This window comes from Panthera pardus, unplaced genomic scaffold, assembly GCF_024362965.1.
Source record: "Panthera pardus isolate Hobbes unplaced genomic scaffold, ASM2436296v1 HiC_scaffold_26, whole genome shotgun sequence".
NCBI lineage: Eukaryota > Metazoa > Chordata > Mammalia > Carnivora > Felidae > Panthera > Panthera pardus.
Window position 1 is genome coordinate 34,868,479 of NW_026526832.1, and position 25,595 is coordinate 34,894,073.

At 39.3% G+C, this 25,595-nt stretch overlaps 1 protein-coding gene across 14 annotated transcripts in view; it reads left to right on the top strand.

The window, feature by feature from the left end:
• The window catches only part of KIDINS220 (kinase D interacting substrate 220), a 99,203-nt gene extending 73,833 nt beyond the window's left edge, over positions 1-25,370 (top strand). For 3 of the 14 annotated variants that reach the window (XM_019452621.2, XM_019452636.2, XM_019452626.2), the window contains exons 25-32: positions 1,177-1,290; positions 2,046-2,102; positions 6,109-6,144; positions 7,774-7,806; positions 12,415-12,546; positions 14,774-14,872; positions 15,871-16,107; positions 18,736-21,751. In XM_019452621.2, coding sequence (XP_019308166.1) covers positions 1,177-1,290; positions 2,046-2,102; positions 6,109-6,144; positions 7,774-7,806; positions 12,415-12,546; positions 14,774-14,872; positions 15,871-16,107; positions 18,736-19,998 — 1,971 coding nt within the window. In that variant the 3' untranslated portion in view covers positions 19,999-21,751. Of the gene's footprint in view, positions 1-1,176; positions 1,291-2,045; positions 2,103-6,108; positions 6,145-7,773; positions 7,807-12,414; positions 12,547-14,773; positions 14,873-15,870; positions 16,108-18,735; positions 21,752-23,455; positions 23,513-24,422 lie in introns of those variants that run through there. The other 11 variants (XM_053891178.1, XM_053891179.1, XM_019452657.2 and 8 more) reach the window with 8 other exon arrangements.
• The last annotated feature ends 225 nt before the right edge of the window (positions 25,371-25,595 follow it).

Sequence of the window (25,595 nt, forward strand, 5' to 3'; positions counted from 1 at the left end):
AAAGTTATGCATAGACTTTTGACTCCTCGGAGGGGTCAGCACTCCTAACCCCTGTGTTGTTCAAGCTCAACTGTAATTAGGGGCACTATTCACAGAGGTCCCGTGAATAATGTTATTCTACTCTTTCATTCAGACAGGGAGAAAAAGGTAGATCAGTAGCATTTTATAATGTAGTCCATACTTATAAAAGTTAACTGTGGGGTAACAGTGTTGAAATGCAGGTTTTTTATTTAGCAGTCTTAAAATCTGCTGTAGTTTCACACAAAATGGCTCATTGATCGGTCGATGACAGTTGAGGTTTTGAAACCAAGAAATTTATTTATTTTAATTTACCATACCATCTAGGCTGATGTGATGCTTTAATAGCATTTTATCATTTTAAAAACACTTAAAATTTTCTCATGTTTTTAAATCTAGTTATTATTTGTTCTAGTTATCTGAGGTTTCCAGTCTAAAAGTTAAAAGAGAACAATTTTCTTAAATGGCAGCAGTTAAAAGGTAGGGGAGGATGTTATTTCAGTGTAATGAAGCTTAATGAGTTTTAATCTTTATGTTTAGCCCGTATAATTTGCTGTCTCCTGTTTATGTGAAGTTGGCTACAAATAAAGGCAGTAGTTACAAATCTCACTAAACAATGGATTCCCCATTAATAAATACACCTCATTTAAGAGATAAACTCTAAACTGTAGGATATAAAGTAAGCTCTAGGAGTAATATTCTTGGAATCCATGCTAGGTGTTCTTGTATACGTTGAGACTTTTTTTTGGTCTCCCTTAAAGCTCATCTTTTTTTGTAAAGAACAGTATTCTATTAAAAGTCCATTCTGCTTTTTTAAAGAGATTGTGAGTTAATATTTGTAAATCACTTAGAAACTGACATATGGTAAGCCCGTAAAAATGTTAAAAAGAGACTCTTGTGTCAGATTGTAAGGTGCAAAACTTCAGTTGCTTACAAACCTTATATTAAGTCAACAATATGAAATTTTAAATACTGGTCTTAACTTTGGGTTTAATATCTGACAGACTGTGAGTAAGGTACTTTTTCTTTTGTTTTGTCACTTGCATTATTCAAAATTTGGAGTTGTGTTTTGTTGGTTAGTTTCATTTGATAAATCTCATCACACTTTGATTTCTGTAATTGTTTATCCCCTTCTTTTGTTACGTGTTTTTTCCATAGCCATTCTTTGCCCCCTACCTTTACACGCCAAGGTATTACCCTGGCGGCTCCCAACACCTCATCTCACGTCCATCAGTAAAAACGAATTTGCCCAGAGATCAAAGCAATGGCCTAGTAAGTATAAAAAAGGGTAACTAAAGTATTAATCTAATAAGACACATAGACAGCACTAGTAGGTTGGTTATTTCCTTTCTGTAGCAAAAGAATGCAACTTACTTAATAAATAGCGTTAAGACACATAAGCTATTACTAACATAAAATGTGTTTTGTTTTTATTTCTGGTAAATGTCTATGGAAGGAAAATGACTAGCAGCCTCAGGGAATAAATGTTGAGTTGTTTACAACCAGAGTTTCTGGCTTATAATGCAGTGTTTGTTACCAAAACTTTAAAAACTAAACCTTTACATCTGCTCATTTCTAATATCTTTTTAAGAAAACATACATACATGGTATCTGTATATATATGCACATGTACACGTATATATGCTAGCCCCATGGTATAAAAGTTCAAGGATCTATTGGAGGAGCATTTTAATCTAATGGCAGAAATTAAATAGGATAGGGAATTATTCAAATGTGTGATTGAATCCAATCCAGAACAAAATACGTTGTAAATTACCAGGTGTTCCTAATGGTCAGTTTAACAATGGAAAAAAAAAAGAGATTTCCCGTGAACGTATTTTTATAAGTGAGAAGATAAAAGCCGTAGAACTTCAACTGTTTATTTAAAATTTAAGTGTCGCCGAGGGACGCTCCAATCACGCGCAGGTTTCGGTGTTGTCTGTGGTCGTGTTAGTGCCATGTTCATTCATCACCCTACGGCTCGGCCCCCCTCACCTTTCACCCACACTCTTGTTTTGTGTTGTTAGGAGGTTATCAAGGAGGATGCTGCTGAGGGGCTTCCTTCACCCACAGACTCCTTGAGGGTAACGGCGTAGCCTTGTGCTGGGAACACGGGCCTGTCATCGCTTCTGCAGCAGGAACGACTGTCTTAGTTGTGGTGACAGCAGTTCCCTAACTCTGCCTCTGCGCTGTGATGGCTGCTCCTGTAGAGTAGCTGAATACTAATAATGAGAGCTCACAGATTCATTTAAAAGCTAATGCTTAACTTTACCCTCTATTTACTCAACTCTTTTTCCCCTTTTTCAATGACACCGGGATGGGCTTTGTTTTTTACAGCAGCCACCAGGAGCGGTCAGTTGGTGGTATTTGTTCCTTGGTATTGAGCTGTTTTCACCTTTGACTGGTGGTGTTCTTCGGCCTGCAGTTGGTACTGCACGCATGGAACACTTCTGAAAGTTTCCCGGATCCCCCTTGAGGGCACAAAAGCACATTATCAGCTAGATGGTGTAGACCAAAACGATCTGTAGTGCCTCATTCTTAATCTAGGTGTCCACAGTTTGTGAAACCTTAGCGTGAATGTACCATTTTTCTTTATCTGTATATTTATTAAAATAAAATTTTTAGATAAGCAGGTGGTTCATTATATAACTGGAATTTTTTAAACCTTTTTTTGGCTAACGCCTTAAAGTGAGTTTCTTTTAAAAAACTGTGTAGGAAATCATTTCATATATTTATCATTCATTCAAGACTTTGTATTTAATAAGAGATTTGTTTAATGTGGTGAGCCTGAAAATCTTCATTTACTCAGTGTGGAATTTAGGAACCCACTCTGTATTTTAATGTCTACTGATTAATTTACAGAATGTTATGCCCGCGTAAACATGATCAGTTTAATCTAGAGCTCTTCTAAAATGCGGCATGACGGTTAGAATTAATGTGGGGAAATACTACATCCTGAGCTTACCCACAATTTTTAACTTAAAACATGCATTTGGGTAGGCAATAGTTCTTTAACTTTAATTTTCTCTGAGTTTTTCTTTGAGAAACTTTGAGTTTCTTGGAGTTTCTCTAAGAGAAAGAACCATCTTGGTGTTTTCACTGAGGAGCTGATGATTCTTTTTAAGTCATTAATGTTGCAGCTGAAGTGTTTGAGTGACTCCAATTATCCAGGAATAATAGACACAATAAACCACTATAATTCTATTTGGGTGTTGGGGGAATCTTTTATCCGCGGATCATTGCCACCGTATGCAAGAATGACTTTTAGTTTAGTCAGAGAGCCTTTCATACATACCTTCATGCATGTAATGCAATTCTCTAAGCTAAAATTCCTTAGCAGACTTTTGATGAAAATCAGATACTGTGAAGAATTTGATGGTCTTAACGACACAGACATGCTGAAATAGTCGCTATTCCCATGCTTGAGCGTGGGGACAAAGACTTATAATTAAAAGATATCTGTAGTTTCTTTCAGGGACCAGTGAAGGAGCATCAAGCAAATTGGAAATGAGTTTTTGGGGAAGGGGAAATAATGCAATTCTTGCGATGTGTTTAGAAACCCAATAACAAAGCAGAAAGGTGCTCTGCCTACATTAGTGCCTTTGTTTAGTAAAATAACCATACTATTTGCTGTTCTTTTAACATTAAAAGGTAGTTTTGTGATTGGCCTAGTGAATAATAAATGCTTATCACGCTTTTTTTGCTTTTAAGAAATTAACAATGACAATAGCATGTAAAATTTGTTTGGTAGAAGACTAGTAAAAGTAGACACGTAGTTCGAAGCCAAATTAAAAGCAGTGGTGGAAATGTGGAGAAGTATCTGTACGTGGGAACCTTGTCTGGGATCTTTAGAGCTGAATCAACATAGCAGTGGTTAATGTAAAAAATAGCTAGCTCTTCATGGCTCATATGGCTTTCCAGTCCTGTAGTAGAAAATGTTAGATTTCTGAGATAACAGGCCTGTGGATTGAGCCCGTCTGCTCATTCAGCTGTCCCCCTGTATGCAGGAGGTGATGACAAGAGGCGCTTAAAGATAAGTCAGGAGCTACACAAACATCTTGGGACAAATTGTCTTGTCATGACGGACACAGAACGATGAGTAAAAATGAATATAGAATACCACCAAGAAAGCAAGACTGTAAAGAGTTAACCAACTGGGATTTTCAGCATAAGCGGTCCCATCTTTTTTTACCGTAAGGAATTTTGATAAACCTTTATAAAGCAGAGCCTTATGAAAACAATTGGGTTTTCTCACATGAAAGGAACACTGTAATGATTATAGCTTGCTTGCGAAGGACAGCCAAGGACTTACCAGGCAGGTTATTGGTATGTCCAAGTGTTTCACAAAAGTGAAGATGTCAAATACGAGACTCTATGCTAACTTTAAAAAATAATTTTATACTAGAAAAATATATGCCAAATCTTCTAAAACTGGGCAAAAATTAACATTGGACCCAAGATATATGTTCCCCAGAATATCACAGCTAGAAAGGAGCTTTTAAGGCAGAGAAGTTCTTTTCAGAAATGAAATATTAATCAGGACTCTGGTTCCTAAAACCAGTAAAAGCAGAACTCTGGTCCCCACCTTGGACTTACCCTGCCTCTTGAGGATCCTCAGGAACTCTGGTACCTGTGGCCTCGTTCGGCTTCGTGGTACAGAAGAACGTTCCAGACTGGGTCTGGGAGATTTCCCTGAGGTTTACTGGAGGGGAGCGCCAGATAGATGTATGACGAGGACCCATGTGGCCTGTGTCACAACCCAGTCCTCAGACATGCTGCCTTCTTTGCTCCTGTTAATACTAAGCATGACTTAGCCAGGTATTTGATCTTAAGTCAAATAGACCCTGGTGGTTAGCTCTTTGCCTTGGCCAAACTACTTAACATCTTGGATACCCAACTTCCTCATCTGGGAAATGCAGGCCTACCCCATAGGTCTGACTTAAGGATTACTCAGCCTTAGCATACTTTAAGTACTTAGTGATTATTATTACTACACCAAAGGCAAATTTCATGGAGCTTTAAAGACTCAGAAACTAAAACTGTTCCATGTTAAGTTAAATGACCTGTGTCTCAATAGTGGGAGCAGTGTGCAAATACACCATTCAGTGTAGATTAACTCAGTCTTTTATCTGTTGATGCTTCTGTGGCCCGAAAGGTGTCCATCAGTTTGTTTTCTTAGAATTTAGAAGGATTTCTGGGTTGAGCGCTCTGAATACTTTTAGATTTTGACAGCCTTCTAGGGAATGGACTCGGTGCCTTTTCTTTCTCTCAGTCCGATTCCCGCTAGGAAGTAGTGGCATCCGAGCATCCTGGGACCATGAAGGGAAGGACCCAACAGGGGAGGGCTTATCTCGTGCCAGGCCTCCTCGGGGCATTTTGTTGCGGTATTTCAGGTTGCTCATAGGAGTATTCAGTCTTTGTATTTAAGGCATGCTGCTCGCGGTGGAAGCCGTATTTCACTGAAAAGCAGTCCTTCGAAAGAAGGAATGGTCCAGCCTCTCTTTACCCTTTTATCCTTCCTTGAATTATTTAGCACGGACTACTACCAATGCCTGTGTGATCACTCACTGGCTGCACAAACTTGAGCATCTCCCAGGCACTATTCTAGTGGGTGCAGCAGTGAAGAAAACTGATGGAACTCCTACCCGCATCGAGCTTCTAGGTTGGAAGGCTGCTGCGGGAACTATCAGGACTCTGAGGTCATTCCTTCTCAGCCTTCTCTGCCACAGGGTTTACTCGATACCTTTAGACAGCTTTATTTAGATCACTTTTCTACCACATTGAAAAGGCATGAAGACAAATAGTACAAAGTATAATTGTGAAGAGCTTCAGAACTGCAAAGGCAGTGTCGAGAACAGTACCCTTATTTCCAGCGTGCCGTTAGAGGTTGATGAAAATGGTGGAATTAATACAGGCATTAAAAATGAAGGTCTTGTTTTCATTAAACTGGATCCAGTTGGAGTAACTCAGTAAAAAGTAAAAAAAGATGGGGCTTGACAGTAGATAATTTTTATTTCCACCACTGGCTTAGAACTTAAACCTGTTTTCAAACAAGTATATGTCCAAATCAAGCTGTCTCTCATTGTTCAGGAGCAGACTTGGACAAGAAAGCTAAAGACGCCGTGGGTAAGGAGCGGGCATGTTTTAGGTTTTATGTAGAGTGCAGGCACCTGTCACCTCTCAGTGGCTTCTGTCGGGGTCATTCCTGCTTTGTAAAGTGATTTAGAAGTGCATTTTTATTCTGTTCCAGTGTGGAAAAGTATTCACTTATTTTTCCTTTAGTAATATAGTGAAAAATTGCATTCACCTCAGGCTTGAAAGTCTTCGTGCCAGACTTCAACCCTAGAAAACTTTCTTTCCCTAAGTGATTAATAAACTGCTGCAAAATTGGTGGAGATATTTCCACAGAAATATACTGCAGTAATGATATCCTTGAAACTCTGGTGTACGGTTAGAAGTTAAAACATGAAATCGTGTTCATTGCAGTTTTTGGTACTTTTTTTTAAAAGGCTGCCCTTAAAATGTAGTGTTAAGCCTTATCTGTCAACTTTGACCTCATTATTTCTCATGCAATCTGAAGAGTGAGTTATATTTTCCAGCTAGGTCAACAACAGCTTTCTTTTGTGTTTTGGGTACCTTATACTGAGCTGTAATTTCATTAGCATTCCTTTTTTCAAGTCTCCATGTATATATATATGTGTGTGTGTGTGTGTGTGTGTGTGTATACACACACACACATATGTTATATAATATATAACACACACACACACACACATATGTTATATAATAAATATATAATACATTTATATATAATTAACATATATAGTAACTTTCTGAAAATCCTGTTTATAAGGTAGATATGTAAATTAGAAGAAAAGATTCCCATTAGGTGTTGCAGATACTGAATGTGTTAAAAGGACAACATTGACATCAGGCTAGCAGGGCCCTGCCCTTTATTAAAACAATGTTGTAAGTTAACTTTGAATCAGTATTGTCAGTCATCTGTAGATTATTTTCGCTATTTAACAGTTTTTACCACCACCCTAGTGGGTATAGAAGAACAATCAGTAACAGTGGCATCGGCTCTCAATGGAAGTTTTAAAAAATCCACATCGCTGAAATCGTTCTGTTAATCACAGTATGCAGATACTTTCTGCCTTACGTTTAGGATTTCTTGAGCCATAAGGCTCTTAAGGCTTTCTTTTCAAATGGTATTTTAGTGCATCGATCATGTGCCAGATGCCCAGTGAAACAAACCCCAAATCTGAAAAGTAGATTTCTGAACATTAAGCATAGTGTGGCTAGATAATATTTCATTTTATGAGGTGCTCACGTGAATTCCAAGTGCTTAAATCTTATTAGTAAAGTGGTTCTCTTCAGTTGCAGTTTTTAATTAGAATATCTAAATATTAATTTTATACTGGTAGGTGGTAGGAATATTGACTTTTCACAGCAAATTTTATTTACCTGGTTCTCCTGTTGAATGTATGGCCCATGATTTATTCTTTTAATAGAAAGACTATATGTTCTGAGAGTACAGTTTTAATGTTACCAAGAGCACGTGAATGACATCACACTAACCTGTGTGTGTGCGTGTGTGCGTGTGTGTGCAACTGCGCATGTGTGTTCCTTGCCTGGTGCTGCTGCAGAGGTGTCTGAGGGGTGACAAGCGTGCTGCCTGTGTTTATTACATGTGCCTATTTGATGTTTTACTTAAGCTCGTGTCCTTCATTCTGTTTTATTCCTTCCTTAAAGCCGTGTGACTCTGGGTTTAACAAACAAAGACAGGTACAGAAACTTTCAGTGAAATCTTCTTACTCACTTTTCTTATTAGACTATTAGAAGCAACCATTGGCACCCTCACGCTGGGCTGTTGATACATCTGTGCTTATTTCAGTGCCCGAGTTTATTTTAATAGCCGCTTTTAGCCTTGGCATGGCACTCATTCTGGCTAATCACTTCTAAGCTTATTTAATAAATTTACCAAAACGATAGTGTTTCAGAGTGTAGTTTTAATCTACTTACAATATAAGATAATATAGTTGCATCAAGGCAATTTCAGTCTGTTTTGTTAGCTTTACTTTTCCCTAAAGAAATTCTGACTTGTGTGCATTTTGAAGTTTATATTTAACAGTTTAAACAAACTAACATCTTTTGTATTCAAATATCTGCATTAGAAAATTTTTAAAAATAAATTGTGATATATGTTGAAATGATCTGTTCTAGAGTGATAGCTGATATATTTCAAATAAGAATGCATGATAAACTTTAGAATATTACCATTCTGTATTTTGTCAAAGTAATATAATTAGTTTTCTATTAAGTTACCTGTTGAATTATTAAGTACTCTTTTTCCTTATCACTTTGGTACTCTTTGTCCTTTTATGAGGTTTCCATCCAAAAATCATTATTTTGATTACTAAGACTCATTTGGTTTCAAAATAATTGTATTATATGTGATTATTTTAAATGTATGTTTATCTATTTGGAGAGAGAGTACATATGCCTGTACCTGTGCGGCGGGGAGGGTCAGAGAGAGAGGGAAAGAGAGAATCTCAAGCAGGCTCTGCACGGTTAGCGTGGAACCCCACATGGGGCTCGATCTCACAAACCTGTGAGATCACGACCTGAGCGGAAATTAAGGGTTGGATCCTTAACTGACTGAGCACCCACACGCCCCTATATGTGATTATTTTAGAAAAGACCTGGCAGGTAATTACCATTTCTCCAATGTAACATATTTTAATTTATTGATAATTTACTCCTCATCTTGAAAAAGTCCTACCTACATATAACCAGGAGTCAGACTCTGGCTTTGGGATCTTATGATCATGTGTGTGTTTATCTTTTCTTACAAAGCTTCTAAAAGTCATTCAGAGAGTATATATTTTCTGCATCATCCCCAGTGATACAGAAATTATGTTTTAAAATAATTGATAAAATGCAAACGTTTTAAAGGTGCATAAAAGTAAAATTATGTGGGACTTTGTTTTTTCGAAGGACAACAGTGGTATCTATCAGCATTGCTCTATCGCTGAGCTCCCAGATTCTCTGTGGAAATAAGATACTCTAAAAGTTTACGTTTCCCCCCGAGCTGACAGAGTTAATTTGTTCCATGTCTATGATACTTTTCCTTTTTAGCATAGTCAGAAATAGAGTTTTTGGGGGATTAAAAAAACCTCTTTACTTTAAAATAATTTTAGACTTAAAGAAAAGGTATAAAAATAGTATTCCCTCCGTGTTAACATCTTTCATGACTGTAGCATACTGTTTAAGAGCAAAAGTTAAAATCGGTACGATACTGTTAACTACCTACAGACTTTGAATTTCACCGGTTTTCCACTAATGTCGTTGTTCTGGCCCAAGAGCCAATCTAGTTGTGTTTGTTTATATTTCTCCTTAGAGTTCTCTGATCTGTGACAGTTCCTTGGTCCTTCCTTGTCTTTCATGACCTTGATTATCGCTTCTGAAGAATACCGGTCAGGTATTTTACAGACTGTCCCCCTATTTGGGTTTGTCAGCTGGAGGTTATATGTCTCTGGTAAGAGACCCACAAGGGTGGTGCCACGCCCTTCTCAGCGCATCCTGTTAGAGGGTCTGTGCTAACCTTAATCGCTTGGGTAAGGCGGCCTCTGCCAGGTCTCAACACTGTAAAGTTGTATTTTCCCCTTTTTAACGAATAAATATCTTGGGAGAGATACTTTGATACTCCGCAAATATCCTGTTTCTACTTATACTTTTGCCCGTTAAGTTTAGTACACGTGGATGCATCTTAGATACAACCACTCTTGTTGTGCTGCTTTCTTAATGGTAACTTTCTGTTTCCTTCTTCTACAATTATTGATTCAATTCTATTAGGAAAAGCTGTCTTTTTATTCCTCAATTATCTATTCAGTTACTTATTTTCACTTAATTATTTCACTTACTCAGTTCTTTTATAGCAGTATGGACTCATTCTATACAGAATAAGTTATAATCCATTATGATAATTATTTTGTTGATCAAACTGTGACTTTTGAACCAAGAATATGTAAAGCATAAATGCATCCAGAGACAAGAGACAGGTTGAGGAATAAAAATGTTTGGAAGGCAGCAATGAAGACCATTTAAAAGATGAATATCATTCACCAGTAAAAACAAAGAAGTGCCTACGCACGCCGTGACACGGATGAACCTTGAAAACATGATCCTAACTGAAGGAAGCCAGACACAAAGGGTCACACGTTGTGTGGCTCCATTTATATAAAAAGTCCCGGATAGGCAGGTCTAGAGACAGAAAGATTAGTAGTTGACAGGGGTTGGGAATGGATGTTGAAGGGTGGAGAATGACTACTAACGGGTACAGGGATTTCTTTTTCGGGATATGAAAATGTTGCAAAATGGATTGTGGTAATGGTTTTACAACTATGCAAGTATACTAAAAACCACTGAATCATCCACTTTTAAAGGGAGAATGGTAGGGTATGTGAATTATATCTCGATAAAGCTGTTTAAAAGGAAAGGAAGATAAAACAAATATGGTTATTAAGAATTCATAAAAAGCATTTTAAATTTCTATAGTAGATACTGGATAATTAGCATGTTGAATATTGGCTATACTCATCCAGGCAGAAAATAGAACTATGTATAGAGATAGGAAAACCAAATTATGGAAATACTAGTGTTTTGCTGTTAGTATTTTTTGAAGCAGTTGTACCTCGGACCGTATAATATATGCATGTTTCAGATTTACATTTAATTAAAAACAAACTCTGAGTAAACATGTTTGGTGCAGTATATTCCAAGTCATTAACTTCCAAACTTTTATGGGTCCGTCTCATACTTGTTAACTTGCAGAGATTCCCTAACTGTCATAAAATTAATACTCCCAACTCCCTGTTCAATACGGTCTCATTCCCTAGCTATGTTTATATGTAATAAAGATATGTGCTGTGTATATGCTGTTTGTGTGTATGTGCTCTCACATTACAAATAACGTTTAACAACCGGTTAATAGGCAGTTTTGGCTGTGTTATCGTGTATTTTTGTCCTGATAATGGTAAAAGAGGCAGTAGAACATATGTTTACACATCCTTGAGGATAGGATATTATTAAATTAGATTGAGTGGTATACAGGGCAGATCATTTGAACGTTGTCTTTATCTGCTATACTAGTTGGTTTGTCTTTTCTTTATTGTGGTTATAGTTTCTTTAAATTTTTTTCTTTTTTAAAATTTTTTAAATGTTTATTTACTATCAAGAGACAGAGAGAGAGAGGGACAGAGCATGAGCATAGGAGGGGCAGAGACAGGAGGAGACACAGAATGCGAAGCAGGCTCCAGGCTCTGAGCTGTCAGCTGTCAGCACAGAGCCCGACTCGGGGCTTGAACTCTCAAACTGAGAGATCATGACCTGAGCTGAAGTCGGACGCTTAACCGACTGAGCCACCCAGGTGCCCCCTAGTTTCTTTAAATTCTTCAAAAATAGTCCGTTGCAACAAGGGAGATAGGAAGTTGTAAGACCTGATAAGTTAGGGTTCTGGTACAAATCTGCTACTAACTAGCTATTTGTTCTGTGACTTTGAAGTCAAAACTTAACCTGTTTAGACCTCAATGTCCACACCTATCATTGAGGAGATCCATATATAATTGACCACAGGGCAAACACTTCTTTAGTACGTCCCCACATTCAGAAGTTGTTTTTCTTCTAAGTAAGTACTAGAATTATTTATTATTGTGATTTTTCTTTTAAATGAAACCACATTTTAATGGATTGTATTTACTTTTACCTGTGTTAAGAAGTAATATTTCTGTTTTATATTTACGTGCTTATTGTATAGATTCTTAAAGGGAAGTTTTAAATTCCTTGGATATAAAATCTGATCAAGGTGTGAAAACTTCAGCTCTCATAGACTATCAAGCTAGTATGTAGAGACATTTAAAGCTGTTCAGTATAGGCATTTAAAAAATTATTTCATAGATTTACCTTTTGTATTTTTATAATACAGTCATCTGAATTTTCCCTCTTTGCTCCTTTTTTTTTCTTTCCTTTTTTTTAACCCCCTGTCCTTCCTGTGATTAAGGGCTGTACCCTACTTTTCTGCGGTCAGGCTATAAACATTTGAGAAGTTGGCTTAGGCTTCATTCATGGAATGCTCTATCTTCATAGAAAAGTCGTTTTGATCAGGCTGTATTTGCTAGAATACAGGCCGCTCATTAAAGAAGAACAGTAGCTAAATCTGTTCCCTAATGGCATTTTCCCATACTACACACATTTGTTGTTTTTAACCTTCGTTTGGAAATTTGTTATTAATCGGAGTACTTCATAGTGTAACTTCATGAGAGTTTCTCTGTCATGTGCTACATGCATCTGGCATGAAATGCTGTTCACACGTGTATTTTTCCATGGCTTATCTAGGGGTCAGGCCCAGCCTCAGGAGCAGTGGTATCACTGAATTCGATGAATGTGGATGCGGTATGTGAGAAACTGAAGCAAATAGAGGGGCTGGACCAGAGTATGCTGCCTCAGTATTGTGCAACGATCAAAAAGGTGATGTGCACACCGGCCTGCCGACTCGAAGCAGGACGGAGGGTGTGGGGACGGGCTCTGTGGACAATGAACGCTTCAGTTCCAGCAGCTCAAGGATGGATTCTCTGTTGCAGTGGGAAAGCTGCAAATGGAAACGTGATTCTCGCTCTTTTGTATCCTAAAATTGCCCTACTGTTCCTTAGTTTATAGGTGGATAGAAGACAGTAGCTGTATTACAGTGTTATTGTTTTAATTTTTTTTAATGTTTATTTTTAAGAGAGAGAGAGAGAGAGAGAGAGAGACAGCGCACAAGCAGGGGAGGGGCAGAGAGAGAGGGAGACACAGACTCCGAAGCAGGCTCCAGGCTCCGAGCTGTCAGCACAGAGCCTGATGTGGGGTTCGAATGCACAAACTGTGAGATCATGACCTGATTTGAAGTCAGATGCTTAACCAGCTGAGCCACCCAGGCGCCCCACAATGTTATTTTTTAAACGATCGAATATAAGTAAAAATGCCTTGATGAGAAATACAAAGCTCTGAGGAACTTCACATTTAGATAAACAGTAACTCATGTCTCCAATATGCAACACAGAACATTTAAAGGCTTTTTCTGTTATATTTTCTTTGTATTATTTGTGACTTAATAATTATCAGAGTAAACCACACTTGCTTCATTTTCCCCAAGTTCTCACTTTTATGTGTTAATAGGACTTAGGAGTATGTCCCATTTGATGAACCCTCATAGGTTTGGTGTGCGAGGCTCACATGCATGAGGAAGTTTATTCCTCCTATGTCCTGTTCTTCCTACTCTCCCGGCCACCGCAAAGGTGGACAGTGACGCCTGGGATTCAGGGGAGGCGGCTTCCCACATTGTACAAGCCCGCGTCCCTGTTAGAGTGGATATTTGCACTAAGTTATGCTTTTTCTTTTACTACAGTAGAGTAGAACATTAGTTACAAGCCTCTACTTTAAAGAATGGCATCTAAAAAAGTTTTGTAAAGAACGATGAGCATGTAAAATGAGATACGATTTTACTAATCTTACCTTTAGTCGGAAAGGTTTCAGATAATGTCAGTTTCCTTACAGATCTAGTTAGTGCTGATCCCAGTTTGCAAAAGCATCAAGCATTGCTTTTCCAAGGTACAAACCTGACTCTCTCCTCCGGGCCACTTGGGTAGAGTATCAGGAAAGGATGAGGCCTCCAACTTGAATCGTGGGCAATTTTGTTTCCATCTTGACAGCATTTTCTTCCCACTCAGCTCTTTACTGACAGCCCTGGCTTCTGAGGCCCATCTTGGCCCTGGTTTTTTAAGTGCTGCAAACCGCTTTGCATTTCTGCAGCAGGACCTCTGTCGTGGGCTTGCTCTGTGCACTTGTCTTCACAATTAACTTGAGTGAGCAGAGGAGGGGCAGAGAGAGGGAGAGAGGATCCCAAGCAGGCTCTGTACTGTCAGCCCAGAGCCCCATGCTGGGCTCAATCCCACGAACCGTGAGATCACGACCTGAGCTGAGATCAGGAGTCAGACGCTCAAGTGACTGCGTCACCCAGGCGCCCTCATTCTATCGGTTTTAAACGCAAGTACTCCGTAATTTTACCACAGTTAATAAAGCCAGGCTTTGTATTTTGTAAAATCAGCCAAGGTACCTATTATTAATAAAGAAAATCTCATCCGTTCTTTGGGGGAAACTAGAATTACAGAGACCCAATGTGATACAGTCATTTTTCGTGAATTCAATAAATTGGGAAATTAGTGGGTGGACATTCTTCATGGCTGAAGTTATCTAACATAGCTGATAAACAAGCTTGTCAGAACTTACCTCACTTGGAACTTAGTCTGTGACTGACACACTAACAAGGACAGATGACGCTGCCCCTCCCAGAAGCTTCGGTTCGTGTTCATATGTTACAAGATAAGAAGAGACGAACTAACAGTTGTGTTTATTGCTCATGACAGGGTGTAGGTAGTTTGGGAAATAGTTGGGAGGGTTAGATCTTGGGTTGGTCCCTGAAGAGTGATTTGTATTACTTGCGTGCTAAGACACTTGGAAAAAATACGGAGTGGTGGATATTGATCAAAGTCAGCTTGTGTATTGTATTATCACATAGGCTAGTAACCTTTTTTAGGTCAGTGTTTTCTAGTCTGTAATGACTTTTTTTAGTGCTAATGGAAAGGTACTTTTTAATCGCTACTGTTTCAGAATATCTCATATTTTCTTTGTTTTTCTACTTGCATTTGTTTTCATTCAGGCAAACATAAATGGCCGTGTGTTAGCTCAGTGTAACATTGATGAGCTGAAGAAAGAGATGAATATGAATTTTGGGGACTGGCATCTTTTTAGAAGCACGGTAAGATACCTTATATTTATGGAATTACTTACAATAGTGTATAAGGCAAGCGCTGATCAGCACTGGCCTAAACTGCTGTTTTTCTGTATTCTCGTAGGCAGAATATCCACAGCAGTGTGTGGTAACCTTTGTCTTTTGGACATTTCACTTGGAAATTTGGGGAAGAGGCAGCCTGCCAATTCTCCACGCTTTCACTGACGAAGCCTTTTTTCTTTGACCTGCCTCTAGCCGGGCTCTCTGTGCCTCTAGGCCTCAGCCTCGGTGTCTGGCCTTGCCGGGCCTGCATCGCCCAGTTTTAGCAAGGATCACGTGAAGTCAGTTTAGAAAGGACTCCCACCCGCGCTATCTGATAGCCTTTGGTACCCGATCAAACCCCTCGTTCCCCATCACCCCCTAGATGATATCTGATCACCCTGGCCTGCCTTTCAGAGAGTCCTGTCAAGTTAGTTTGGCCAGAATTCCCTTGACCTTGATGTTTCCTCTTAGAGATTTTCCACCCACCGACCCCCACCCCACTCCTCGCTTGTCCACACTGCTTTCTGGATTGGGCTCAGTGCTGTCTTGAGCTCTCTTTTCCCCAGTTGCAATAGTTGCTGATTAGAATCTGCTTTCACCATATCAGCTACTCTCTGGCTCTGGTTCTCTTTGACACACTACAGTTGCATTCTGTTTGGTTAGATGTTAAAATATAAACTGAATTTTGAACTAAAGTAATAATAACATCAGAGTCAAGTTAAATTTTACACCAAAGTAATAATAACACAGTGGCCAGATTAGCACATGATGTACACGTGACGATTTTGTCACTACTTCTTTTAGTGTAATTGAAGTGAAAGATAAGCAGATATAGTTCAAATCCATTAGAAACTCACAAGAAGTCTGCTTTTTCATTTTCATTATAGTAACCTTATAGTGTTTTATTTTTTTAAATAATTTTTAAAGCTTCTAAACTGCGATTTGTCAGTGTGGATATTGATGTTCTTTTTCCTTCCGTTAAGGTACTGGAAATGAGAAGTGCAGAAAACCAAGCGGTCCCGGAAGACTCGCGTTTACTTAGTGAGAACAGCAGCGGCCCGGTTCCCCACGGCGAGTCTGCTCGGCGCTCCTCCCACAACGAACTGCCTCATACTGAGCTCTCCAGTCAGACCCCCTACACACTGAACTTCAGCTTTGAGGAACTGAATACCCTTGGCCTAGACGAAGGTGCCCCACGTCACAGTAATCTAAGTTGGCAGGTATTTATTAAATGTCATTTTTCACATTACTGAAGAAGGAGGGCGGTATTTAATTCACTGAGAATATCTTGGTGCGTTGATGTAGTCATTCGGAAAATACTTAATGAGTACCTCAGTGAACAAGACAGAGGGCTCCCTATTTTCAAGAAACTGTACTTTTCTGAAGGGGACAGTCAGTAAAATAAAGAAAAAATGAGATCATTTTGGAAATGGGTAAGAACTGTTAAAACAGTGCACTAGAGGAACAGCATAGAGAGTGAATGGGAAGCGGGCTACTTTGGTTGGGCTGGTCGATAGAGTTCAGGCTTCACTTGCTATTTTCCTGTGAAAGTCAGTAGTCAGGGGCTAAGATACATCTTTATTGGAAAGTTGCCACATATTACCCCTTTGAACAGCATAATTTGGTTTTCAGTACATATGCCCAGTGCGTAGGGATCCTCATTTTCTTTTATCATCTGAGGTGAGCAAGGGGTGCGTTCCACTTTCTGGTGTTCTTAGCAGAGAGAGGCCAGGTGAGAATCAGGAATAAAGAGGACGGTGAGAGACACTTGAGATGGAGTGAGGAGAAGATAAGAAAAAGAAACCAGGGGAAAACAGAGCAGGATGCAGAAGAGAGGACAGGCCAGGGAGGAAAAGCAGTAAACAGCCACCACAAGAAACCGTTCTGAGAGGGAGTGAGGGGTATTTAGGAAAAGCGGTACCTGGTAGGTCTGCCATTTTTAAGAGGGTTTGGTTTAGTTTGGTAGTAAACACATTTTGTTGTTGTTGTTGTTGCTGCTGCTGCTGCTGTTACCTTTTAGTATATACCAGGAACCTTTTTCTTTATGTTGGAAAACCATCTTATAATCGGGTACTGACTGAGATAAAAATTCCCTTCTTTTATGAGAAGATGTGTTCACACTTGACCCTTTTGTCCCTGTGTTTCTGCCAACAGTGCTTCCTTTCTTTTCCCTGGAATTCCTTTTAGCATTCCTTAAGAAATCCTCATTCTCTGCTTTTCCATACTTGGCATTTCCTACCGTGACCTGGAAACCCATGGCCTTCCCATTAATGCGGCGGCTCTCAAACTTTGCCATAATCTCAGAGTCGCTTTGCGCTTTTCAAAATCACCCGAGACCCCGAATAGCTTTCGTTTATGTGACTTGTATCTGTCAGTATTTACCAGATTAGAAATAAAAACGGAGAAACTTTAGAAATATTTATGAATTTATTTAAAAATAAACACATTACATGTTAACATAAATAACATTTTCATGAGAAATGACAATATTTCCCAAACAAAGCAAACTTCAGTGAAAATGGGATTGTTTTGCAAATCTCTTTAATGCCTGGCTCAGCAGAAGGCAACCAGACCCCCATATCTGCTTCTGCATTAAACCTCTTGTGGCCTCACGTGTCGTGGAGCCTCTGCAAGGCCCGCTGGACACTGTTGTGGGACCGAGAGTGAGAGACAGCTGGCATCGTCATAGGACGTTCTTTTGGGAATTGTGTAGACCTCATGGATTCCTGAAGCCTTGTGGACACAGTGCACGTGAGAGCGGAGAGAAGGGTGCTCTCCTTGTGGTCTCAATCCACTGGCAGGGGCCCTTCTCAAGGAGATGGGTCATTTTCTCCCTGTGGAAGACTCCTCTCCTTATTTCTGCTTCATGGCTCCAGCCTTTGCTCTTGTCCCTTCTAAGACTTCCTTGATTCTTTTTCTTCAATTTCCCTCGTCTTTTTCCTAATCTGTAGTCTTTAGTCCTCATTTATTAGCTTTTCGGAGATCTAAAGCAATTCTAATCCTAAAACTTCACATTGGAAATCAAACTTTTAAAAATACCTCATTTCTCTGTTTACTAGGATCTGACTGTTGGCCTCATGGCTTCCATTTCTGTTCATTTGGATCCTGTATTTGTCTTTTCTATTGCACTCTATGCTTTAATCCTTTTAAATTATTATTGTTATTGTTTGCTATTTACAGTACATTTTCTTAATTGAAATTTGGCAGTAACTTTATGTCATACAAATTAGGTAAAGGTTCTTTTTTTTTAATTTCAAGGATATTTAGCAAATAATTCTTTTTTTCCTATTAAAAATTTTTTTTAATTCCAGTTAGCTAGCATTCAGTGTAATATTAGTTACAGGTGTACAATATAGTGACTCAACACTTTCATACAACACTCGGTGCCCATCAGAGAAAGTTTCTTTTTAAGATACATTGAAGACTTGAGTATTTTGTTCTTGAGATATATGTTAACCCTAATCTTCTTTGTCTTTCCTAAGAGGAATTTTTATGTTATATCAATGAAGGTGATTTTTGCCTTAAATAAAAGTTAAAAGTTTGATGTTCTAAAAACAAATGCTAAGATTATTTGCTAATATAACCTTTAATTATACTTTAGAAGATTAATAATAAACTAATTTTATTAAAATTATATAAGCTTTCTAATAACAGTAAAATTATCCATAAGTTCCCAGCTTTTATTAAACTGTGTTATGTACAATTCTTTTAAAGGAATTTGGTATTTTGAGGACACTAAAAATTCTGCGTGTACATATATATTTCCTAAGTTGATATTTATGCCTTTTTATTTATTTTTTTTTTTTGCTTACTTGAATTCTTAAATTTATTTTTTTCTGTCTTCACAGTCACAAACTCGCAGAACCCCAAGTCTTTCGAGTCTCAATTCCCAGGATTCCAGTATTGAAATTTCAAAGCTTACTGATAAGGTGCAGGCCGAGTATAGAGATGCCTATAGAGAATATATTGCTCAGATGTCTCAGTTAGAAGGGGGTACAGGTTCTACAACAATTAGTGGCAGATCTTCTCCACATAGCACATATTATCTGGGTCAGAGCTCATCAGGGGGCTCCATTCATTCTAATCTAGAACCAGAAAAAGGGAAGGATAGTGAACCAAAGCAAGATGATGGAAGGAAGTCATTTTTAATGAAGAGGGGAGATGTTATAGATTATTCTTCATCAGGGGTTTCCACCAATGATGCCTCACCCCTGGATCCTATCACTGAAGAAGATGAGAAATCTGACCAGTCTGGCAGTAAGCTTCTCCCAGGCAAAAAGTCCTCAGAAAGGTCAAGTCTCTTCCAGACAGATCTGAAGCTTAAGGGAGGTGGACTGCGCTACCAGAAACTTCCAAGTGATGAAGATGAATCTGGGACAGAAGAATCAGATAATACTCCATTGCTCAAAGATGATAAAGATAAAAAAGTTGAAGGGAAGGTAGAGAGAGTATCAAAGTCTCCAGAACACACTGCAGAGCCGATTAGAACCTTCATTAAAGCGAAAGAATATCTGTCAGATGCTCTCCTTGACAAGAAGGACTCGTCCGATTCAGGAGTCAGATCCAGCGAAAGTTCTCCCAATCACTCTCTTCACAACGAAGGGGCTGATGATTCCCAGCTTGAAAAGGCGAATCTCATCGAGCTTGAAGATGACAGCCACAGTGGAAAACGGGGAATACCGCACAGCTTGAGTGGCCTGCAAGATCCAATCATAGCTCGGATGTCCATTTGTTCCGAAGACAAGAAAAGCCCTTCCGAATGTAGCTTGATAGCCAGCAGCCCTGAAGAAAACTGGCCAGCATGTCAGAAACCCTACAATCTGAACCGAACACCCAGTACTGTCACTCTGAACAACAACAGTGCACCAGCTAACAGATCTAATCAGAGTTTTGATGAAATGGAAGGAATGAGGGAGACTTCCCAAGTCATTCTGAGGCCTGGTTCTAGTTCCAACCCGACTGCTATTCAGAATGAAAACCTAAAAAGCATGACGCATAAGCGAAGCCAGCGTTCAAGTTACACAAGACTCTCCAAGGATTCTTCAGAGCTCCACGCAGTGGCCTCCTCTGATACCACAGGCTTTGGAGAGGAAAGAGAAAGCATTCTTTAAGCAAAACAAGTGAAAGCAGAGTAGTATTCCTGTACCCCTGTGACAAAGTTGACCCGTTTTTATAGTGAGTCCATCCGTGTATGTCATCTTTGTACGTTTCACTCACAAATAATTAACGCATGGGAGGGTCTTTGGTAAAAGAAACATACACTGTACCCCAGAGGAAAGTGTAAGAAAGGGTGGTTCATCACTCACCCTCCACTGTCTTTGTGATTAGAAGCTTAAAAGCCCACCATTGATATTGAACCTTTCATTGGCACACAGCCCCATAAAATTTCTTGTGACAAGATCTAAGTATAGAGATAGGTCGGAAATGTTTTATTAGACACAAAGGGTGTGGTTTGCCAAAGAAAATGAAAGCCAGAGACTCCTTTTCTACAGCATCCCCTCATCACACATTCAAAGGAAGACATGACGTTAGATGAACCAGAAGCAAATTTTGCTCTTAGAGGGTAAGAGACAAGAATGTATAGGTTATGGAGTAGCCCAGAGACTAAAGGTAAATGCTCTGTAAATTGAGAACCGGTGTTCTATATGATAGATAAATGGTTTAACAAGGGCTTTAAAAATTAATAAGGAGATGATGAACAGTGCTCAAAATGGAGTGACAAGACCTTTATGAGCTCCTAGGAGAGTGGCCTGTGGGGAGGGGCCAGGAACCTCCCTAGGACCTGGACCCTCTCCTCCAAATCCCAGACCTGGCTACAAGCACCATCCACCTGCTTGAGGACTCACGCTGGTCTTTTCTGTGACTCTTCAGTTGTGTGCCCAATTTTTTGTAGCCTGGCGGTGAGAGGGAGAAACATGAATTCTTTCTCTGGAGAATCAGGGAGGCATGGGTAATATAGAGACACTAATAAATATTCATGGAACGAGAGAATGAGGAAATACTTATGTCAGAAAGGTCAGTGTCACTTGACAGATGACAAGGAAATATTTAATTAGGTAAAACTAAATTATTGCCTTCTCTCCAGGCAGAGTGTAGACTAAGTATCTACTTCATCTATTCCTAAACTAGCATGCTAATCCCGGGGAGCAGGGGGAGGACCAGAAGAAAGGATACACTTCTTTAAAAAGTTTAAAAACGTAACAAAGCAAGGGTAAAAAGCAGATAAAACCGGTGAGATTTTCCATTTATTGTTAGCGGGGTTAAGAGAATGATCAGCTTTAAGTATCGTACAAGAAATGGACCTTGTCATCATGCATTGAGTATTTTTGTTGTTGTTTTAACATAGCTTATTTATGTAGAATTAATTTTGGCAGTATATCCGCAGTCACAGATAAGATCATAGATCGTAGGTGTGCAATTGCCCAAATTTAGTGTTGCATTTGTGATGGTTTTCACTGAATAGATTTTTATTAATATACTGAATAAATTACGTAGTTGACCAGTCACTGCACTAAATAGTTGCTGTTTTGGGGTTTTATGGCCTTGATGTTGAAGTATAACCTAACATTTTCTTAAGGTGTTTATTTCGCATGACTTTAACAAATGTTTTTAACCAGTTTTAAAAAGGCAGGATGTTATTGACATTACATATTGAAATGTTAACATTTTAGTATTAATAGTGCTTATTGGTTTGCAATATTGTATAATTCGTAATTATTTCAGAGGCAACATTTTGTTCTTTTTCCGGTGAGTAAATGCAGCCTAAGATCACTGTAGTACGTTCTTTACGCTGTTTGTGAAGTTACGACTAGAGTGTTAAGTGTACCACTAGATTTAGAAAACAATAAAAAAAATTGCATGTTATTCTGACTCATGAATTTTTATTCACTACAGTGATGATTCACATTTTGATTACAAATGAAAGAGTAATTTGTGTGTCTGTTTTGTCGTATGTGTGCGAAGTTTGTGAAAGGCGTTCAGGTTCATGGAGCAGTCGCACATGTGGCAGACACCTTCTGAGCTCCCCACGAGTCTTCTGGAGAGAGCGGGGCTCCTAGGTCCCTGTGCCTGAACGGTGCTTTACTGAAGCATTGCTGCCCAGTAGCACAACTCTGTACTGTCCGTTTCTGTAGCTGGAAGAACTAGGTTGTCCAGATCCTGGGAAGATGTCAATTTCATTGTTCTGTGAACATTATGGAAAAGTTTTCTTTTTCATATTCCCAACAGAAATTGACAAACCAGATGGGTTATTGAGTCATACCATCATTCCTTTGAATCTGTGTCTCTGTGTGTGTGTGTGTATCTATTTATAAGATACAGCTCAGTCTGATTCTCACAAATGTGAAGCTCTGCTTTAAGCTGGGTGGAAAATGATAAGAAAATTGGTGTTGTGATCTTGCTCGTCCCTTCGATTCTGCATCATTTAGAGTTTTACCATATTTTGTAAACCACTCTACCTTCACTTTAAGCCACAGATAGTTCTGTTCACGTAGCAGAACGTGAAGGCAGACCATTCGCCTTGGACGTGTGGAGTGGTACGCAGGGGCATAGCCCTTCCGCAGGAGACTGGAAATGGAAGCAAACTATTGCTTTCTCTCAATATACTTCTTACAGTGCTGAGTGTTTAAGGGTCAGCTCCCAGATTCTGGGAGATTGAAGCGTTTGGAACTGAACCAGCATTTCCAAAATTGACAGGAAAATCTGTTTTTGTGTTCTCTTTTACTTATGTGAGTTTTAGACAGCAGTCAATACTTTTAGTGGACTAGCCAAATAATTCTAGAAATTTATTTGCTAAACTTCTCAACTTGAGAACTCTTTTACATCATTTGTATGTCGCAGTGCTGCAGTAAAATATATTTGTAATCATGATTTTTTTCTCTTACAAATACTAACCATTAGGAAATATTGTTTGAATGAAATTATTTTTCTGGCTAAAATACTAAATTTACAAGGTTTTAAGACTTCATAGTTTTTGGTTACACCAGGAATTCTCAGCCTATTTAGAAGTATCTTACAATTTTAAAATCTCTGAATTCCTGGCTCACTCTTGAGGTAATCAACAGACCTACCCAGAAAAGAGAGAACTGGAGAGCACTGTTTCCCTTTACTTTACGGACGAGTGACACTGAGGGAAAAGCGGGTGAGAGGGAAGGTGCGATAAAATCAACTTCTTTGGCAAACACTTGGGACTGAACATCTCCGCTCCTTTTCTTCCCACCTGCCCTTCTACACGTCTGCTGACATCTGGCAGGAGGGGAGAAACGGGGAAACCTTCTTGCCTGGGGTAGGGCTGAGGGCTGGCTAACCTGGGGTGGGCTATTTGAAATGATTGCATTTTTAATTTCCAGGTTGTGGTGCCCCCTACGTTTCCCTACCCCATAATTTCAAGCATAGGCCATCATAGTGCAAATTAATTGAAAAGTAGAAATTTATATATAACAGTGAGCCCACACTGGATGACCTTTTAATGGTTCATCACTTCAGAAAGGTTGAGAATCCTTGGTTGAGACCGATTAACTAGAAAGAGAAGCTAAAATCTTACATGATTTTAAACCCTTTCATGTCTAGGAAGAAAACGCTGCCCTTGAGATAGATACATCTTCAGAGGATCCAATTTAAACTAAGGTATGTAAAAAATTAGTTTTCAAATTCAACTGGTTTTAAGCCAGCGGTTGCAAACAATTGTCACCAGTTAGAGAATTTATATTCTTCCTGCTTTAAGAAACTGAGTTAAGTAAGACACATTTAAAGCCATCGCTGGAAAGCATCCGCTGTCCCCTACGAGGCCAAAGCTTTTTAAAGCAAACTCCTAGTAAAGCACAGCCTTGGTTTACACCATCATGAGTGTGCTGTGCCCAGGTTCACGTGGTGGCTGAAAGATCTCATTAACACGGCCCTGGTCTCACTTGGGTGGAGAGGACTTCCTGAATGGAACTTGGGTGGCTGATATGATTAGCTCCATCCTGAATTTCCAGTTACAGTGAGGCATTAAGAAAACAAAGAATTTATAAGAATAAAAGGATGCATGGAGAAGGAGGAGATCATTTCCAGACTTGTATCAGAAGTCAGTAAAAATGTCAATGATTTGATCTCACTGGAGTGAAGACAAAAGTTGGAAAAAACATGAATTACATAATATTGTACGCTAAAGGCAGTGCGATTGCTTTAAAGCACACAAACTGTTCTTAATGTGCCTGTGGAGTATGATCAGCGGTCATTTGTTTACCAAGAACACACTTACGTCCTGCATTTTCGGAGGCTAAATCTAGTTTTTGTAGTGCCCTTTACGCTAGCGATCGACATCAGGAGGCCTTTCTCAGTTTTGCCGAGATTTAACAAAACATGAAATAATACTTCGACTGAATAATTGAAACTGGAATAAATGAAAATTTACTTTTAAAAAAGAATATGGCACTGTATGCTCCATATTCAAATCAAGAACCTGTTTGAAGTAAGTAAGATCGCCTCGATTACCCGCTATCATTTTCTAATCCTAACATGGAATTTGTACTGATTTACCTTGTTTTCTTTCAAGGCAACAGGGGCTCTAGATCTTAAGTGTCCTGCCCGTAGACCCTATCTCGTGGCAATTCGGGTAGCTTCTCACAGTCGGCTCCTCGCCAAACATAAGGGGTAACGAAGACACTACCGATTACCACTCAGTAATCCTGCTACCCGCTCGCTGGAGAAGAGAGACTGGCTCACCTCCACCAGTTTTCTTTGTGGCTAGCAGTTGTAAAATTTGAATTCGTTTCAATGAAGTGTTCCATTTATGCAATTTTAGATAAAAGCCCAAACGTATAGCAAAAAGCATGTGAATGGATTCAACATAACCTAACATTTCATGTCTCGTAGCATCTTCTTGGTCAAGTAGCTAGTAAAAGATTGTTATTTTCAAAATTATAGCTCCTGACACTAGTACCTTTTTAGCTATGTTTCTGAGAATTCACACACAGCATGTTGTTACGGTTAATGCATATTAAACTCTTTGTGTTTCTTAAAAAATTATTTTCTTTTTGAGTTCTTTGTGTTTTTCTTCCTCTACTTTTTACCTGAGTTCTTTTCACTCTTTTTTTTTGGTCTTAAGTCATCTTTGTTGTCGTTGCTGTTGTGTTTACATTGTTCTATATTCATCCTGTTTTACCATAAAGCGTTCCTTAGAGCAGCAGATCGGGAAAGACCCTCATTACCTTTTAGACCAAGCCTTGGATTTCAGACAGCCAGCGGACATTCAGTCAGCACTTGTGAAGTGAGTGAATAAAGTCTACCGTAAACTGGGAGAGTGCCCACACGTCCATCCTACACTGTGTCTTAAAAATACTGAATTGGGGGGCGCCTGGGTGGCTTAGTTGGTTAAGTGTCCGACTTTCGGCTCAGGTCATGATCTTACGGTTCGTGAGTTTGAGCCCCGCGTCGGGCTCTGTGCTGTCAGCACAGAGCCTGCTTCGGATCCTCTGTCTCCCTCTCTCCGCCCCTCCCCCCCCCCAAAAAAATAAATAAACATAAAAAAATAATTAAAAAACTGAATTGGGATGCTTTTATGCCGTGGCTTGTGCTGCGGTCCTTGCAGCCCCCACCCACTCTCCCCTCACTTTATGCCACCCGCTACCCGTCTGGCCCCTAAGCTTTTCTGTTTGTGACTCTGGGAGTCTGCCAGGACATTTTCCCAGGCTCTGTTAAAGACTCCCAGGGAAGGATCTCCACAGCC